The sequence below is a fragment of the Suncus etruscus genome, chromosome 13, assembly GCF_024139225.1.
Source record: "Suncus etruscus isolate mSunEtr1 chromosome 13, mSunEtr1.pri.cur, whole genome shotgun sequence".
NCBI lineage: Eukaryota > Metazoa > Chordata > Mammalia > Eulipotyphla > Soricidae > Suncus > Suncus etruscus.
Window position 1 is genome coordinate 96,814,756 of NC_064860.1, and position 18,885 is coordinate 96,833,640.

The 18,885-nt window shown below is 40.6% G+C and overlaps 1 protein-coding gene across 1 annotated transcript in view; it reads right to left on the bottom strand.

The window, feature by feature from the left end:
- Nucleotides 1-18,885, bottom strand: part of DSCAM (DS cell adhesion molecule) — a 589,689-nt gene that overhangs the window by 457,355 nt on the left and 113,449 nt on the right. Inside the window, 1 exon segment of the mRNA XM_049785384.1 lies at nt 16,195-16,341. Coding sequence (XP_049641341.1) covers nt 16,195-16,341 — 147 coding nt within the window.

The following is an 18,885-nucleotide window of genomic DNA, read 5'->3' on the forward strand; positions in this document are numbered from 1 at the left end:
GGCATAAATCTCATGTTGCCACTGAGACAAACTGACACTGTAATAGGTCCTGGGGAGTGGAGAAGGATTTTATTGCCAATCCTCCCCCTCACATGAAGCATCCTGGGACTGCTCCCAGCATCTTCATATTCATGAGGCTTAATTATAGCAAAATTGCCAATCTGTAAACTGCACAAGCCGTCTGCAGAGTACTTTCAAGTCTGAAGCATGAACAAGGAAACGTGGGTCCCTCAGAGACACCCTTGGAGGCTGCATGGGGTGAGGACAAGCAGGAGAGGATTGTGGGAAGCGAGTGAGGAGGGAGAAAAAAATGCGGCAGATCGATGCAGCCAGAAACATAAAAATGCCACTCACGGAAAAAGGTCTGATTATGGCTTGTAATAATCTGCCATCAGATTCAAGGTGTAGAATCAAGAATAAAATAAAAGCGGTGACATTAAGGCTGCCTAGAAATGGCAAATGACCACGGCTCAGCCCAGCCCCCACCCCTTAGGACAGCAGAGAGGCTTACAAGAAAGACATGAACTCTTTTGTGCTCTTCCAGAGAGAAATGGAGGGCCCTGTGCAAATGTAGATGGAGGGGCTCCCACGGCACATGAACACAACCAGCCCAAGGACCACTTTGCCCCATTGAGCTTATCCCAGGTCTTCGAGCACCAAAATACACAGGCCTTTCTAATGACTTGTAGAGGTGCTGGGATTTAACTCGGACAGAACCATGAGTCCTAGAAAGAAACGATGAATCTTTCCCTGCTGTTCCCAGAACAAGTCCCCCGTGTGCTATGTCTCACAGTCAATGCAGGAACTGGAGGAGTTTGTGACTACTGTATCCACACCGATTTGAGGTTTAGTTATTTATCATGTATCCATCCATCTATCCACCTCTGTATTATTTATTTACCCACCTGTAGAGCATGGAGCCAACCAGTAGATACACATATTATCCAGCCTCAATATACATTCTAGCAACATCTCTTGCACCCATTCACCCCTGCCCATTACCATCCATCCCTCCCTTCCCTCCTCTGTCTACCCTTCCTCATCTCTGTTCATACCTCTTCACCTCTGTCCATCCCTCCACATCTCTGACATCCCTTCCTACCTCTGCCACCCCTCCCCATCACCCCTTCCGACCCACAGAGGTTGCAGCCTTACTTTGCCAACATGCCTGGGGCAGCATTAAAACTAAAGGCCCGTGAAGACAAACGTGAAGAATAATCCTTTCAGACAGCAATTGCCAAATACCTTTGTGGAAGCAAATACCAAGAGCAGTTAAAAAATATTTTTAGATGTGAATGGACCGTTGTGCAGTGTGAGATGATAGGAAATAATAATGGTAGCCAGTGCAGCAAAATGGTGATGAGGAACAGAAATTAGAGTGCTCGTACTCATTTATTTTAATGAAGGCACCATGATTTACAAAGTTATTCTTGGTACTTTCAGAGATACAGTATTCTAACACCTATTCTGAAAAGATGCACATGATTGTTTCAGGAACTGAAGCTGGGAAACCCTGTCCCCAAGGGCAGTGAGTAGCGGAAAATGAATATGGCCCAGGATCTGCTTGATTGGAGACCCAGAGTTAATCATACTGAAAGAAGGGAAGAAGAAAGGAATGGAGAAAGAATGGGGAGGAGAGGAGAGGATGGGTAGGGTGGAGAGGAGAGAAGAGAGGAATGGAGAGCAGAGAAGAGGTAAAGAGGGGAGGGGATAAGAGAGGAGAGTGAAGGGAGAGTAGAGGACAGGAGGAAATTGGAACAGGGAAGGGAAGGGTATTGTCTAAAAGGAAAAAAAAGAATAAAGGGGGAAAAAAGAGAGAGAAGAAAAGTGTCTGCCATAGGATAGAATGAAGGTGGGTGTAAGGTTCCCTATCCCCAAAGTCCTAAGCTCTCTGTTGATGGTCAGACCCGCCCACACTTGCAATGGATGGGTGTGTCTTGAATAAAGAATTATAGAGTTTGGTTGGGGGAATGGGAGGGGAGACAGAGGCAGAGAGTCAGAGGAGAAGCAGCTGCTTGGAATTAGCTGAGCATAGAAGCCGTGTGAGGAAATGCACATGGCGGATAGAGCAATAGACTAAACCAAACTGTCTCTGATGAAACTTGAACTGACTGCTCATGATTATTTCTCTGCTGTTATCCTGCATCTTCAAACCCACCGTCCATAGAATCTATCGATGCTGTGCCGAGGAAGGCCTCACCCAACACATAGACTTTATATTTTATAATTTAATCAGCACACACACAAAACCTCAGAGATGGGGCACCAAAAACCCCCTTTCCCAGTGAGGACATGGCCCAAACAGGCTGAAATATGTCCCTTTCTTAATGGCAGAAGATAAAAGAAGGTGTGAGTAGGAAAGGGAATAATTATTGGGATTGTCACCATTTCTGATGTCACTGGAAAAAGAAAAGATCTGCAGGATGTGGGATATGGAGGCAGAGGTTAAACTGAAGGAAACATGGGGACAGCTAAAGGGATATCCAGGATGGGGAGCACTTCCAAGGCCCTTAGGTGGGGGAAGGGTCTGCAGTTAACTTGATACATTGAGTCATAAATGTTAGCACGAACACAGCCACATGACAATAAAATTAAAAGAAGGATACAAGATCTAAATTAAGGGAAATCGAAGCAAACAAAATATCTCCTCTTCAACATTTTAGGATTCTTAAGAGAATTTGATCTGGAAGCAACTTAAATAAAAGAATCCATATCTGTAGATTATTTTCAAAACTAATTGAAACTCTTTCCAGAACATAGAATTCAACTCAAAACCTGGACCCCAGGCTGACCTTCGGGGTGTGTACTCTACTGACTCTCCCTCTGGAGAGTGTCAAGTTAATTTGATTGTGTGTGTGTGTGTGTGTGTGTGTGTGTGCCACATCAGGCAGTGCTCAGAACGTCACTCTTGTCTCTACACTCAGAAATTGTTCCTGGCAGACTCAGGGGATGACATGGGATGCTGGAAATCAAACTCAGGCCAGCCATGTGCAAGGCAAATGTCCTACCCACTGTGCTATCGCTCCAGCCCTAAATTCATATAGTGATATGGTTTCTGGCCAAGCAGGAAACACTCACCACTTAATTTGGGAGGGATTGTACTGCATTTCTTCCTAACAAAACAAACAACCAAGCCAACATAAAAGAGCTAAAAATTTCCACACAAGACCTTCTGCAGGTATCTTCAACTGTGTGTGGATTACAATGATGGTGCAGTTGTAAGCGGATGGTCTCAAGCACAGGTGAGCGAGAGAGCAAGTGAGTGAGAAAGAGAAAGAGAGAGATGCAGTGGGCTTCAGTGCTATTCAGTCTCAGGTGGGATGTTCCATATCTGACAACCAATACAAATAACATTAAGGTGAGAGGGATAGAACACTCTTGCGCACAGTCTGGTGTTTTTCATGGAGCCACATTCCTGGGATGCCCCTCTTTGAGACGAGGAGGAGGAGGAGGAGGAGGAGGAGGAGGAGGAGGAGGAGGAGGAGAAGAAGAAGAAGAAGAAGAAGAGAAGAAGAAGAAGAAGAAGAAGAAGAAGAAGAAGAAGAAGAAGAAGAAGAAGAAGAAGAAGAAGAGAAGAAGAAGAAGAAGAAGAAGAAGAAGAAGAACAGACTAAGAGAGACTGTTTACCAAAGGTGTGTGTGTGTGTGTGTGTGTGTGTGTGTGTGTGTGTGTGTGTGTGTGTGTGTATTATCTCTTTAGAAGAAAAGCAGTTCCCAACACAATGCAAAAAGATCTGTGCACACCTACATTTGCTGGAGGGCTGAATACAAGGGCCAGGCTATGGAAATAGTAACAGGTGATTATATAAAAGCTGAGATCTATATGCACAGTGGATCAGGGAACAGCGCTAAGAAAAGATGAGATCACTCAGTTGTCTGCAACTTGGTGGAGCTGTAGGGCATTGTGTCAAGTGAAGTAAGTCAAGACAAGGACAAATACTTGATGATCTCACTCGTCTAGGGTCCACAGAAAAACCAGACAAGGGACTAGCTGTTCTAAATGGGGAATTTTGGATCTGAGAATGCCAACTAAGAGGAAGATCCAGATGATGGGCAACCACCCATGAGGTGAATCAGATTTAACATAGGTGGAGGGTCTTTCGGTACTTTGTTGATGAAGAGGTTATGAGGTAACTTTATATGGCAAAATTATTAACATTAGTACAGTCATAAATATGTGACCAAATGATAGTTATCAAACTCAAAACATGCATTTATGGGGCTAGAGTGATACCACAATTAGGAAGGCATTTGCCTTGCATGTGACTGACCTGGGCTGAATCCCCAGCATTCAAATCGGAGTAATTTCTGGTTTTTTTTTTGGGGGGGAGGGGTGCAGGAGTCACACTCAGTGGCACTCAGGGGTTACTCCTGGTTCTATGTTCAGAAATGGCTCCTGGCAGGCTCTCGGGACCATATGGGATGTCAGGATTCAAACCACTGTCCTTCTAAATGCAAAGCAAATGCCTTACCTCCATACTATCTCTCCAGCTCCAGGAGTAATTCCTGAACACAGAACAAGGAGTAACCCCTGAGTGCCACTAGTATGGCCCAAAAGCAAACAAAAGCAAAACAAAGTATCATGAATTTACCACTAATGGCTGTGGTATAATATAGAGTTGGAATACTGTATGCTTGAAATTCTGTAAGTAACAGTATTATAAATCATGTATTATAAATTAAAATTAGCAAGGAAATTCATAAAATAAATGAACAAGCTATATCCTCAGAACAGTGATTTCATTGTGAGCTGGGTCCTGGAAAATGGGGTAAAATGTGCCCAAGAGTGTAGGTATGACAGTCTCAATATCACTTTGTTGCTCTACCTAGGATTCAATGTGGCATTTGAACAAATGCTATCACATAAAATGGTCAAGTCATGGAACTCAAATCTTTCCATGAAACTCCAGGGACATGATTTTGCTTTGGAGCAGATGAGCACAGGGTTTGGAACCTATGTTCTGCATCTCTCAGCAGAGTTCTGTGAAATCTCTCAAGGATATTCTGAGGGCCTAAATTTATAAGCATTGGACAGAGACACTGCCCTGAGAGTGAGCTTGTATTTTTTTTAAAATAAAGCTACTCATAAAACATGAGTTTTTATTGGAAAGGAAAAGCACCATCTTTCTGATGAAAAAGTTACTCATTACTGACCCTCCCAGAGACTGTTCTTAAGCTTCTTGTGTGTGTCAGACCTTAGAACATTGTCCTTGAGTCCATGGGGAAAAAGGAAAGATTTGAAAGAACATCAAAATTAAAAACCTTATTGTTATCCTCGGAATGTTTTCTACTTGACTTCTCTTTATTTGTGCATCACTATTTTGAAAAAAACATTGTCCTTAAACCACAAGAAAAATGCCCCAAATATGTCAGCTTCCTGAAAAGTTCAGCCTAGCTGAGACCACAGCACATCTGAAAATGTTTCATTGCTTAAAACAACCCCTGCTTGCCAGGAAGGGGAATAAAAAGCGGTGTGATTAAATTGGAAATTCTAGTCAACTCTGGCATGGAGGACTGTGGCACCCTGAAATAAATTTTGTTGTTGTTTTTATGAAAATGCTCTATCTTTCAAAGAAACAAGATGCAAAGATAAACTAGAAGATTTATTCTGTGGTAAATTCAGGAGGAAGGGGCAGACCAAGCCCCTGCCCTATTATAGCCACACCTACTGTATCCATGACCCAGAATCACCATTTTGCCAATGACCTTACCTCACCACCCCTATACAATCTTCTTCAGGGACACCAATTTGACCAAATTTTAGATATGCCAATTTGGGGGTTGATATCACCAGGGCTTTTTGGAGGGAGTGCAGGCACCCGCCCCACAACATCCTCCTTTTTTTCAGGAGGCCTGTCACTGAGAACATGACCCCAAAAACCACAATATCAATAATAGTGCTTTGAATTTTTGGACAACTTTACTTGTTTGATGTTGTCATCCCTATAGACATACCCCGATTCAACAGAATGGACAGCTAACAACAAGAGCTTACTGAACCTTCTGCCACTGTATTAATGACTTCATTATAGATACAATAATTTTCACATATATGCTTGCTACTGTGCCTTTTCTTTTTTCTTTCTTTTTTAAAGTCTCTTCCATTTTAATTTTTATTCTATTTTTTAAAATAACTTTGCACTCACTTATTTTTGTCTTTTTTAAATTATTTATTTAGTATTTACCGTGATTACAAACATAATTGTAGTTGGGTTTCAGTCATAACAAGAACACCACCCTCTATTCGTGCAACCTTCCCATCACCAATGCCCCCATCTCGTTCTCCCCCCCCCAAAAAATGTATAATGGCCAACTATGTCAACTATGTGATGATTTTCATTAAATAAAGTAAAAATAATTAAAATATAAAACAGGTAAAAATAAAGATTTATTCTGAGATAAATTATAGAAGCTCTGTGGTCCTCATACTGATCTATAAAGTGAGGTAGATGAAACTCATACTCCAGGTGGTTGGGCTGAGGTCAGGGAGAATGAAACAGATGTTAATCTATTGATGGTTATCTCTTGCATCAATGTTAATTGGATTAGTCATTGTTGTCTAGAAACAGAGAAATTGTTAATGATTTGACCAGAGGTATCAAATACTTCCGGGAAATACAATTAGGAAGATGACAGAATCTCTTTCACATTAATGTGAGCTCACACTCGCCTTGCACATGCAGAGTCTGATTTATCTGTGTTAGTGAAGGCCAGAGATATAACCTCCCACACTGACATCACTGGGCTTATTTGACATGATCTCATTCCAGCGGAGAAGGTAGATAGATATTTAATGAAGTGATGACAAAATCGTTTGTTTGGGGGAAAGTCCAATCAACTGTATGTGTTCCATAGTCTTCTCTGTTCTTGGATAGAAATTGCAAAGTTTTGAGCCTGAGCACAGCAGTTAGTGCATTTGCCTTGCAAATGGATGACTTGGGTTTGATCCCAGCACCCCATAGAGTCCCACAAATCTGCCAGGAGTAATTTCTAAGCCCAGACTCAGGAGTAATCCCTGAGTACCTGTGAGTACCTATACATATGGCCCAAACAACCCCCCCCCAAAAAAAAATTACAAGCTTTTATATTGTTTTGTTTTTGTTTATTTTTGGGTCACGTCTGGCAGTGTTACAGATTACTCCTAGCTCTGTGCTCAGAAATCTCTTCTGGCAGGCTCGGGGAACTATATGTGGTGCCGAGATTTGAACCACCATCTGTCCTGGTCAGCTGTGCATAAGGTATACACCCTTAAGGTATACAGTATATACTGTGCTATCTCTCTGGCCTCTATTGATTGATTTGTTGAGCCACATCCACTGGTGAGTTTATTCCTGGCTGACTCTGGGTCCTCTATAGTGTGCTAGAGAGCAAACTTGGTACAGCACCTTACCTGCAGTACTCTTTCTGGCCCCCAAAATACAAGCTTTTAGGTAAGTATTTCCACATAAATTGAGCTATTATTTTTGCAGCTATACTCATCATGGCTTACTCCTGGTTCTATACCCAAAGATCACTCCTGGCAGGAATTAGTGGACCATCTATGGTGTCAAGAATCGAATTTGTATAAGCTACATGCAATGAACAGTATCTGATTTGTTGTACTATCAGTCATAAACCTTGCTTTTAGCTACTCTTTTTTAAATTGATTTCTTAGGCTTTTCTCCCTAGCAAGTTACACACAAAATCAATTTTCTTTTTTTTAATTTTTTAATTTTGTTTTTTATGATTTTGGGGGGAGGCACACCCAGTGATGCTCAGGGGTTACTCCTGGCTATGTGCTCAGAAATTGCTACTGGCTCAGAGGATCATATGGGACACCGGGGATCAAACCCAGGTCCATACTACACTCCTTACCGCTGTGCTATTGCTCCGATCCCAAGAAATCAATTTTTTATCTGATTAGGAATCAGTGCCCTGTTACACGCAGCTTTGGAACAGCACTTCAGATAATTCTAAGGAACTACTAAATGCCAGAAATCAAAATACCATGTTAAATGTTTGACCTATCCTAACTCATTCTCTTGTTATAACTTAGAGTTTGCCGTTTTTCACTGAGGGAACTGAGGTGCTGAAAGTTTTGATAGTTTGGGGACCCCCAAACCCAGTGGTGTTCAGGGTTGATTCCTAGTCCTGGGCTCAGTGATCACTGCTGGTGGTCTACAGAGATTGAATGAAACTTAGCTTCTGTGCTATCTATGTGTACCCACTGTACTATCTCTCTGGAGACAGATGGAGAATGATCTTCCTGACATGTTAGCTATAAAGAAACAGAATAACAGATGTCCAAAGATACCAGAACCTGAGACCTGGACTATAGAATTGAGTTTACAATGCACAACAAAGGCATGGTCTGGGAGTAGGCTAAGGATGGAAGACTCTAGTGGAATGTGTTGTGTTGGCATGTAGTAGCATAAAACCCTACCATGAACAGAATTGTAGATCATGGTTCCTAAAATTTTTTAAAAAGTTAATTAAACAAAAAGAAGTATAAAACCTTATATCTCTTAGGCCAAGGAAGTTCCCTTTCTAATTCCTCCAATACTTACTGTGCCTTTGGAAAGAAGAAGGAAGAGGAGGAGAAGGAGGAGGAGGAGGAAGAGAAGGAGGAGGAGGAGGAAGAGGAAGAGGAGGAAGAAGAGGAAGAGGAGGAGGACAAGGAGGAGGAGGAGAACAAAACCTTGCCACATCAGTCTTCCTTTCTTTTTTTTTTTGTTCTCATGGTTATTGTTTGGTTGTTGTTTTTTGTTGCTGTTATTCTTTTTGTAGTTGCTGTTTTTGTTTTGTTTTGTTATGTTTTTCTTTTATTCCCTTTCTTCTTTTAAATTGATATTTATAACCTCTAGACAAACTCCTCTCAGTTTTTTTCTTTTTTCTTTTTTCCAACAGAACCACATAACTTGAATCATCTTCTTCTACCTCATAAGTTAAAAGGCAGGGAAAGGATGGTACCAGGACCAAACAGTCATATGAACATTGAATGGAAAGAAACAATGATCAGACTCAAACACCAAACCCAATCTATAATAAGCTATACACAGTGGGGAGCAGTTATACTAGCAGTCTGGGGGCAAATGAGGGAGATATGGGATGCATATTGGGGACAGGGGTTGAGGGAGGACAACACTGGTGTTTGGAATGGCCCTGATTTATTGTCACATGTACCTTAAATATTACTGTGAAAGATTTGTAATTCACTTTGGTCACAATAAAAATTATTAGGAAAAAAAAAGAAGCTTGTCTCTGATTCATTGGAATAGACACCAAAACATTAGCTTCAGGGTTGCCTGTGTATTTACTGGGATAGATTCCTGGATAACACTCCAGAGTAAGAACTGCTGAGTCCCCAAAAATATGGGGGTCTGGAAAGAATACAGCAGTTAAAGTCTTCGTCCTGCATGCAGTTGGCCTAGGTTCAATCACCATTGCATATGATCTCCCCAGCACCATTAGGAATGATCCCTAAGTACAGAGCCAGAAGTAAGCCCTGAGTATGCTGGAAAAGAGAGAGAGAGAGTGAGAGAAGAGAGAGAGAGAGACAGAGACAAAGAATGAGAGGAGAGAGACTGGTTTTTATTGGGAGGTTGGTTTTGGGCCACACCCAGTGACACTCCGGGGTTACTCCTGGATATGCACTCAGAAATTGCCCCTGGCTTGGGGGACCATATGGGACACCAGGGGGTCAAACCAAGGTCTGTCCTGGGTCAAATGTATGCAAGGCAAACATCCTACTGCTGTACTATTGCTCTGGCCCCAAGAGACTCTGTTTTTAAGACATCATCTATTTCTGAATTGATGTGAGAGATTGCTAGATGAAGCTAATGGCTGAATGGATCAAACCAAGCCCTAGAAAAATCCATTGCATCAAGACACCAGAATGAGGGGCCGGTGAGGTGGCGCTAGAGGTAAGGTGTCTGTCTGCCTTGCAAGCACTAGCCAAGGAAGGACCACAGTTCGATCTCCCAGCATCCCATATGGATCCCCCAAGCAATTTCTGAATGCTTAGCCAGGAGTAACCCCTGAGCAACAAACGGGTGTGGCCGGAAAAAAAAAACAACAGAATGGGTAGAATTATGGGTACAGGATTACATGGGAGACTGGAAAGAAAGAGAAACAACTTCCTGTACAATGTATTTTGTACATTACAAAATAAAAAAATTATAAAAAAAAAAAAAGGAACTCAGCAAGATCCAACCCTCAGGAGATGTATCATTTCTGATTTTTCCGAATATTGATTGGTGAGCTAATATAGGCACCTCAGCAACAAGGATGATTCAAAAAACATCAACACATTAAAACGTTTTAATCAAAAATCAAAATTTTGAGAGCCTATTGTTATAAATTAGGACGTTGCAGGTGCTGCTAGCATTCCTAAGTACTGTCTTTGTGGGGAATTTTAAATATCGCACACTCCACTGAGCAGTGAAATCCTTTCTGTGATTTTGATTGATGGCCCTCATTCAGCCACTCTAGACCCAATCCCTGGGGTCCTGATTGCACCTACCAGGACATTCACCTCATGCTCTATCCATCTTAATTTTTGACCCAATTGTTTCTTGTTAGCAAGCATGCTCCTTCCTTGGTGGTAAATGGGGTTCTTTGATAATGTGTCTATGGGGTTCAATACAGAGTCAGGCCCCCAGAGCATCAAGAAGGGAGAAAATTTGGAGCAATGTTTGAAATATCCAAGCCAGAGCTGATGGTCTTCATCCAATATTGGTCTTCAGAGGCACAATTTCAGGGAATGAAGGAGGGAATGGGCAGGGATGGGTGACAAATGGCACCAGGCCTTGTAAGTTGGGAGCTCCCATTTTTGTGCATAATTAATAGGCCAGAGACAATTAAACTCATGAGTTCTTGCAATGGGGCTTGTTCCTGGAATGAGAAGAACCAACAATTGGGGTGAGAAATGGGATAATTTCGATAGAGCTTTGTTTATCTATCTTTGGAAGCATATACCCCTACCGACGATTCAGGTACTGTAGGTGTCTGATGTGTGTCCCTGGGTACTCAGATGTCCCTGCTTCACAAAGAAACTGATGGGCAAGTTCTATTGTTTTGCACCTGTATGAACAGACTCTTCCTAACTGACCAAATACAAGGGCTGCCATGTCTGAGGACTTAGGAGCACTGATGAACATAGACAAAGTTTTTATGTTGCTGGTATGAAGGATGAATTTCCATGTTCCCATGTTCTCTCCTTGCCCATGATATAAGCTTTCATATTATAAATTGTTAAATCTATGAGAGAGAGGGAGAAGAAAGAAAGAGAAAAGAAAGAAAGAAAGAAAGAAAGAAAGAAAGAAAGAAAGAAAGAAAGAAATAAAGAAAGAAAGAAATAAATAAAGAAAGAAAGAAAGAAAGAAAGAGAAAGAAGAAAGAAAGAAAGAAAGAAAGAAAGAAAGAAAGAAAGAAAGAAAGAAAGAAAGAAAGAAAGAAAGAAAGAAAGAAAGAAAGAGAAAGAAAGAAAGAAAGAAAGAAAGAAAGAAATAAAGAAATAAATAAAGAAAGAAATAAAGAAAGAGAAAGAAAGAAATAAAGAAAGAAAGAAAGAAAGAAAGAAAGAAAGAAAGAAAGAAAGAAAGAAAGAAAGAAAGAAAGAAAGAAAGAAAGAAAGAAAGAAAGAAAAAAGGAAGGAAGGAAGGAAGAAAGAGAAAGAAGAAAGAAAGAAAGAAAGAAAGAAAGAAAGAAAGAAAGAAAGAAAGAAAGAAAGAAAGAAAGAAAGAAAGAAAGAAAGAAAGAAAGAAAGAAGAAAGAAAGAAAGAAAGAAAGAAAGAAAGAAAGAAAGAAAGAAAGAAAGAAAGAAAGAAAGAAAGAAAGAAAGAAAAGAAAAGAAAGAAAGAAAGAAAGAAGGAAGTAAGGAAGAAAGGAAGGAATTAAGGAAGAGAAAGAAAAGAGAAAGAAGGAAAAGAGAGCAGGAAAGAAAGAAAAAGGAAGTAAGGAAGAAAAGAAAGAGCGAGGGAAGAAAAAGAAAGGACAGTGAAAGAGCGACACCAAGATTTGCTATCCACCTGCGTGGCTGTTCTTCTCATTCTCAATTACATGTTCATGATCAACTGGGCATTTTTCTGCATGTTCTTCTGTTTAATCTCCTGGGCCATCATCCCACCTGACTCCCTCACAGCTACTGGTGCAGTGGGTGTTGAGTGGCTACATGTAAAGAGAAATTAAAAAGAAAATGTCCGGGGACAGAATATACAGTGAGTGTTCTGGCTCCTTATTTTTGCCCTAACACAAGTGAGATAGGAAGAGCTGGATTAACTTTATAAGGATCAACACCCATAGCTCTGTTCCCAGGTGAGCCTGTGCATTGGGTCTGAGAAAGGTTCATGCACCCGGAGAGATAGCACAGTGGCGTTTGCCTTGCAAGCAGCTGATCCAGACCAAAGGTGGTTGGTTCAAATCCCGGTGTCCCATATGGTCCCCCGTATCTGCCAGGAGCTATTTCTGAGCAGACAGCCAGGAGTAACCCCTGAGCACTGCCGGGTGTGGCCCAAAAACAAAAAAAAAAAAATAAAAGAAAGGTTCATGCAGTGCCATGCCTCTAGAGCATTACTGAGCAGGCACTAGTGGGCACTCCTAAAAAAGTTCTAGCCCTATAGAGAAAAGCCCTCTGCCCTTCTATGTTTATTGCAGCATTTTTTACAATAACCAGAATCTGAAAATAATGAGTAGCTAAAGAAACTGTGGTACATCTACACAATGAAACACTATGCAGCTATTAAGAAAAATGAATAAAAAATTTGCTTATCTGTGGAAGGATATAGAGAGTATTTTGCTGAGTGAAAGACGGGCTGTGCTTGGTTGTCAACACTTAGAACTCAGGGACTCAGAAGGAGGCTGAGGGTATCATCTTATGTAGCAGCAATTTCTTCCATTCCCTGTTTAGTAGGGAATTCTAGTAGATAAGTTTATTTAGTGTTTTGAGCTTATGTTAGAACCAAGTTATAGGAATTGTTGGGCTTGTTATCTTTGCCCCCATATACACCAACAGTACCTTGTGGCATTGTTTCTTTTGGCATAGGCACATTAAAAAGGGGGAAATAAATTTTATACTACAATGTGACCTTAAACCCTGAACACTTGTCATAGTGACTTGGCTTCAGAAGATTGGACATTGACCATTCACCCCTGAACCTTGGATCCCATCTATGAAAACAAGCACTGGTTTCTACATCAACACCAGGTGTCACACACCTACATTTTATATTGTGTTTTTTATCTTTTATCTTTAAAAAAAAAAAAAAGAACTTGCTAAACCTTCTGCTATTGTATTAAAGAATTTACTGGAGATACAATAATTTCTACAAATAAAAAAAAAGAACTCAGGGAGTTTCGCCTCTTAAGATCAATGGGTGAAAGTTGATGGTGATTTCCCTGGATCCAGGCATCTATATCATTTATTGATTTTATACGTATCTCTTGCTATCTAGTATAAACTATTCAGTATCCTTCTAGCCGCTGTCATTGTTATCTATCAATGATTGATACCTCAACATATGTTTCTCCATCTCTATTGGTTTTACAACCACTAGAAGGCTCATTTCCCTCACTGGGCATGGTTCCAAGTACCCAAGGGTGGTGGCGGGCTGGCATTACAAAGGAAAAGAAAATGGAATATGTCCCCTCACTAACTGAAAAATATCTTTCCCATGCATGTTAGTAGCAAAGGAGAGTCTTGGTCTCTATCTTTTTCTCAGCATCAATTGCTTATAATTTCACCATTTAAGTCTATTATGACCCAAATTGGGTTTTACATATTATTCTGCTGACACCTGAAAGTAATTAAAACCAGAGCTGTTTACAGCTGGGGAGGCAGTGCAGGTGCCTTTGAGAAGGAAGGTCAGGCCAGGCAAGGAGCTGACACGGAGAATCCCAAAAATAGTCCACTAATGAGCCCCTGCAAGAGCTGTAAGTAGTAAACAGAAGGCCATGGAGATGGAGCCCATGGGAGGAGGAGAAATTTTATCCTCAAAATTAGGTCCTGCATTAGAATCCCACCCACAGCCAGCCAACTTGGGGCGTAATGGTCAATGCTGATGTTAGGGTCACCATTCAAACTTCCTTTTTATTCTTAAATTTTTATGTCTGAAATAATTTTTAGACACTTACACATCAATGGATAAAGTCGGATTCGGGTTAATGAAAATGATAAAGTATAATTTTCTGTTTGTATCTGAAAAGTCATGGTAATTGGAGATTTAAAAATATCAAAATGAGTCTAAAGGAAGATAAAAGTAGTGGCCAAAAGAAACAAATGAACAAAGAGTGTAAGAAAGTCAGCGCAATTAGTTGAATCTCTGGACTGTTCATCATGTGGACACTGCACCCCAAAATGATTTTATTTTCTAAAGAGTGTCAAAAACTGGGTAAGTAACATCTTAGTGCTGAGGAATTTTGATGTCTGAGCTTTTACTGGAACTCAGCAAAAGGGCGACAACTACAGCTTTTGTCCTGGGACATTGCAAGAAAAACAAAGCTCTCAGCATGTGGGTGGTGGTTGGGACAGCCTTACCAGACACCAACCCTTCTGGCTTTTTTCTCATGTAGTTGAAGCAGGTACCTGGAGGGCCCCCCACGATTTTGCTCCCCTGTGTAGCCTTCTACTGGGGGCATAAGCCAGTCTGCCCTCTTCAGCGTGTTGAGAGTAGCCATAAGAACATGTCCCACCCGCTACTGCTCATGAGACCTTCCTCTTCTCTGGGCATTATCCTCAATCCCCCAGGTTTTCCCACAAGAAATTTTCTCTCAAATTGGAAAAAAAAATCTCCCAGTGCAAGTGATGTCACCATGCCTCCTCCTGTCACTAGCATTGTTGTATTTGAAGTACAATGTACTTCATAGTTGGGTTTCAGACATAAAATGAATCAAGGCCAATTCCACCAGCAGTGTTAATCTCCCTCTATCATGTTCCCAGACTGTATCCCATAACATCACCCTTTGCTCCCCAGCCTGCCAGTATAACAGACCCATTTACATTACTTTATATAAACACTGTGGTTACAAGGTTGTTTGTAATGTGCTTGTTGTTCTTTTTTTTTTTATAATTGCAAAGTTCCTGATTGAGTTTCACTCAATGCCCAACACCCTTCACCAGTGCACATTTCCCACCACCAATGTTCCCAAGTCTTTCTCCTACCCTCCACTCTCTCTTTCTCTCTCTCTTTCTTTTTTTTCTTTTAGACACTGTGGTTTGCACTTTCCCTCCTTTCAGCATCCTGTTCTTGTCTAGAGTGATCAGTTCGAACTCTCATTGTCAGAGTGGTTCCCTTTTCTGCCCTAACTACACTACCCTGCTCTTTGTGACAAGCTTTCTATCATAGACTAACCCTTCAGGTTCTCATCTCTATTGCTTCTAGATATTATTGTCATACTAGCTTATTTTCTTATATCCCACAAATGAATGTGATTATTCTATGTCTATTCCTCTTCCTTGGACTCATTAACTCAGCATAACACTCTCCATATCCAACATGTATAAGAAAATTTAATGACTAATTTTCTTAACAGCTCTGTAGTATTTCATTGTGTAGAAGTACCACAGTTTCTATACAAATGAACACCATTCAAGTGACATTTGATAATTGCATTAAAACACACACATTGGACATGCATCAAGAGAAACACCTGAAGCCACCAGTTTCCTGAGAACTCAACTTAAAAACCAGGGACAAAGTTGGGCCATAACCTTCTAGAGGACAGATCTGTGTCATTTCCAGATACCAAAATAAGAACCTTGGACATTATTTTCCCCTCATCTACATGCATATGGCAATGCAGAGCACTTCTGCATGCAAATCTCTAGGAAGAGGGACAAGAGGTCCCCATAATTCTTCCATGTCTTAAAAACTATATATGAAACATCTGAAAAAAATAAACAGAGAAGCCTGAGATCTAGGCATTGCTGAGATTTCAGTGCCAGGGCTCTCATTCCATGCTCCCAATCATCACTCATGCCTAGTTCTAGAACAGAAGTAAACCAATAGTCTCACATCAGAGCACTAATGTCTGTGCGCACAGGACACACCAGTCCTTTCTGCCCAAGAGGGCACACATAGAAGGAGCTCAGAAGCATGAGAGCCAGCCCACATGAAACACCACAGCGCAACCTTAAAAAAGAACAGTCCAGCCTCTTAAAGAGAGCTCCCTGCCCAGGCCCATTATTTTTTTTTTGTAGTCTCAGAGGCGCAGAGTGTACCTGAGATGAGTGAGATAGTGTCTTTCTCCCACGAAACGACGGTGATGTACACCTCCACTGAGGAGGGGATAATGCACTTGAAGACCGCGACATTGCCTCTCATGGTCTTCTGGTCCTCCACACGGACTGTATAGGGTTCCCGCAAAACTGCAAGGCAAGAAGGAGAAGCTCTGAGTAGACATGCAGCCCGCCATGCATCATGAGGTCAGCCCCTCCACAGATAGGCTCCATTCTTGTAGTACATCCCATTGCAACACATTGTCAGATAAATTATTCTGGCATCCTATGGGGAGACACCAAGATTTCTTCCTTTTGGCACTTACAGATTTATAGTCCCAGATCATCCGAGACACAATCCACCATAGGTCAGAATCTAATACACCCTCGCTTGCCTAGTGCCAATGCAACTTAGCAACAGTTTCTTCCAAAAGATGAGAGTGGGAGAAATTGAGGAGCAAGAAAGAATTTTTGGACTTTAAAGACAAATCATTTGACTTTCAAACTGGAGAAAAGAGGATAGGGATGGTACTCTGAGGAGTAGGGCTTGTAGCTTGCATGTCTAGAGCCATTGACTGGGCCCCCTATGTTACAACCCTACAACAAGAGACTAAATTAGAATAAAAATGAACCATGTGTGCCTTCCTCTTGGAATTCTTAAAATCTACATTTCATGAAAATGGACTCTTGGTAAGAAAATGTGCAAGGACATTGCAAAGCTTTTGGAAACAATGCTCTTTCCTCCTGTTTAGAAGGAAATGGATTTGAAAACTTGTCAAGACACCACTATACCGTATTTTCCGGCATATAAGATGACTTTTGAAACAAAAAAAAAGTCAGCCAAAATCGGGGTCATCTTATACGCCGAGTATATCCCAAAAAATGTTTCAATATGCCGCTAAACAAAAATTGTCTGAATATTGCCACAAAACAAATTTTCCAAGTTGATCCTGCACCAATCACTGCCAGGCTGCTCGGACTGCCTCTATAACTCAGCCAATCCAAGTAGGCTTTTTATGCATGCAAATTATACAGTGTTCTGTACCCAAATCTACACTGTAAAAAGCCTGCTCAGATTGGCCAGAGTCAGAGAGGACGTCTATTACAGTAGAACCTTTGGACCTTTGCTTGTTGTGATTGGCTCACTGTAGAAGATACAGTTGCAACACAGAACATTCTGTCTTATACAGCAAATATAGGCCTAAACCTATGTTTTAACTGTAAAATTAGGAGGTTGTCTTATACAACCGGTCGTTTTATATGCCGGAAAAATACAGTAACAAGATCAACCCAGACAGCAGAAAGTTCCTTGGACTAGAGCTGAGCTGTATCCAAGCTCTACCTTGCTCTGTGGACTCTCATTTAAGTCCTCCCAGAGTGAGCAAAACAACTGTGCAAGGGATCCATAGTGTGACTCCAAGAATTATATGGATAGGGCTTGGAGCAATAGCAGAGCAGGGAGGAGATTTGCTTTGCATGTAGCCAACCCAAGTTTGATTTAATTTAAGGCAGGTGATTTAATCTGAACAGAGAATACAAAATTGCACAGGCTGTATTTCTATGGGTTCACTCCAATCACCCCTGCAGTGCTTAGGAGCTTCCAAGGCTATACTTGGTAGTGCTCATTGGATCCTATGTGCTGGGGATTAAACTAAGTTGGTATGATTTAAGGCATGTATGCTATCTCCCTAGCCCAGGTCTTACACATTTTGAGTCAGTTATATCCCTAAGTAGTCTTAGGGATTTCAATGCTATTATCAATAGAACTTTTAAAAATTACTATTCTTAATGTAGACATGTGTGATTTTATATCCTGTCATTGTGATCAACTCAATTCTTATTTCCAGTTTTTTGTCCTGTGTGGATTCCAACAGGTTCCAAATGGATGGGCATCATTTTGAAGGCAAGTGAATTCACTTTCTTTACATCTTGATATCTTATTTATTATTATTATTATTATTATTATTATTATTATTATCATCAATTTGGGGGGGTCACATGCAGTAGTTCTCAGGGCTTACTCTTGGCTCTGTGCTCAGGGATTACTCCTGGACATGCTCAGGGGATCACGTGATGCCAAGGATGGTACTCCATGCCTTACCTGTTCTATCTCTCCAAACCTACTTATTTTTATTTCTGTATAGCACTAACCACATCTTCAGTTCAAGGTTAAACAAGAAGTGGAGATAGCCCATTTTGGGGAGTACTGTTCTTGATCTTAGGAGAAAAACAATCTTTCACCAGTATGATGTTAACTAAAGTAGGCAATTTATGTTTACTTTTTATTAGACTGAGGTAGCTTCCTTACTCTACTCCTAGTTTTCCAAAATATTTTATTTTAGGCACACAGAGATGTCATATTTTATGTATCTATCAAAGTTACCACATTGTTTTTTACATAATATATAAATTATATTAATCGTTTTCAATTAAATTAGATTAAATTAAATCATTTTTAGTTACAAATCAATCCTTATATTTTGAAGTTGAAGACTTACATTGCCATGTTGTATTTTCATTTCCATGTTTTGCAATCAGCTTGCTAAAATTTTCATCTGAAAATTTTATAATTTTTATCTATAATTTTCTTTCTTAAAATATTTTACTCTTTTCATTTACTATCATAATATACAATATAATAAAAATGATTTGGAAAATACTGTTTGATCTTGTTTTCTGAAATAATTTGTATAG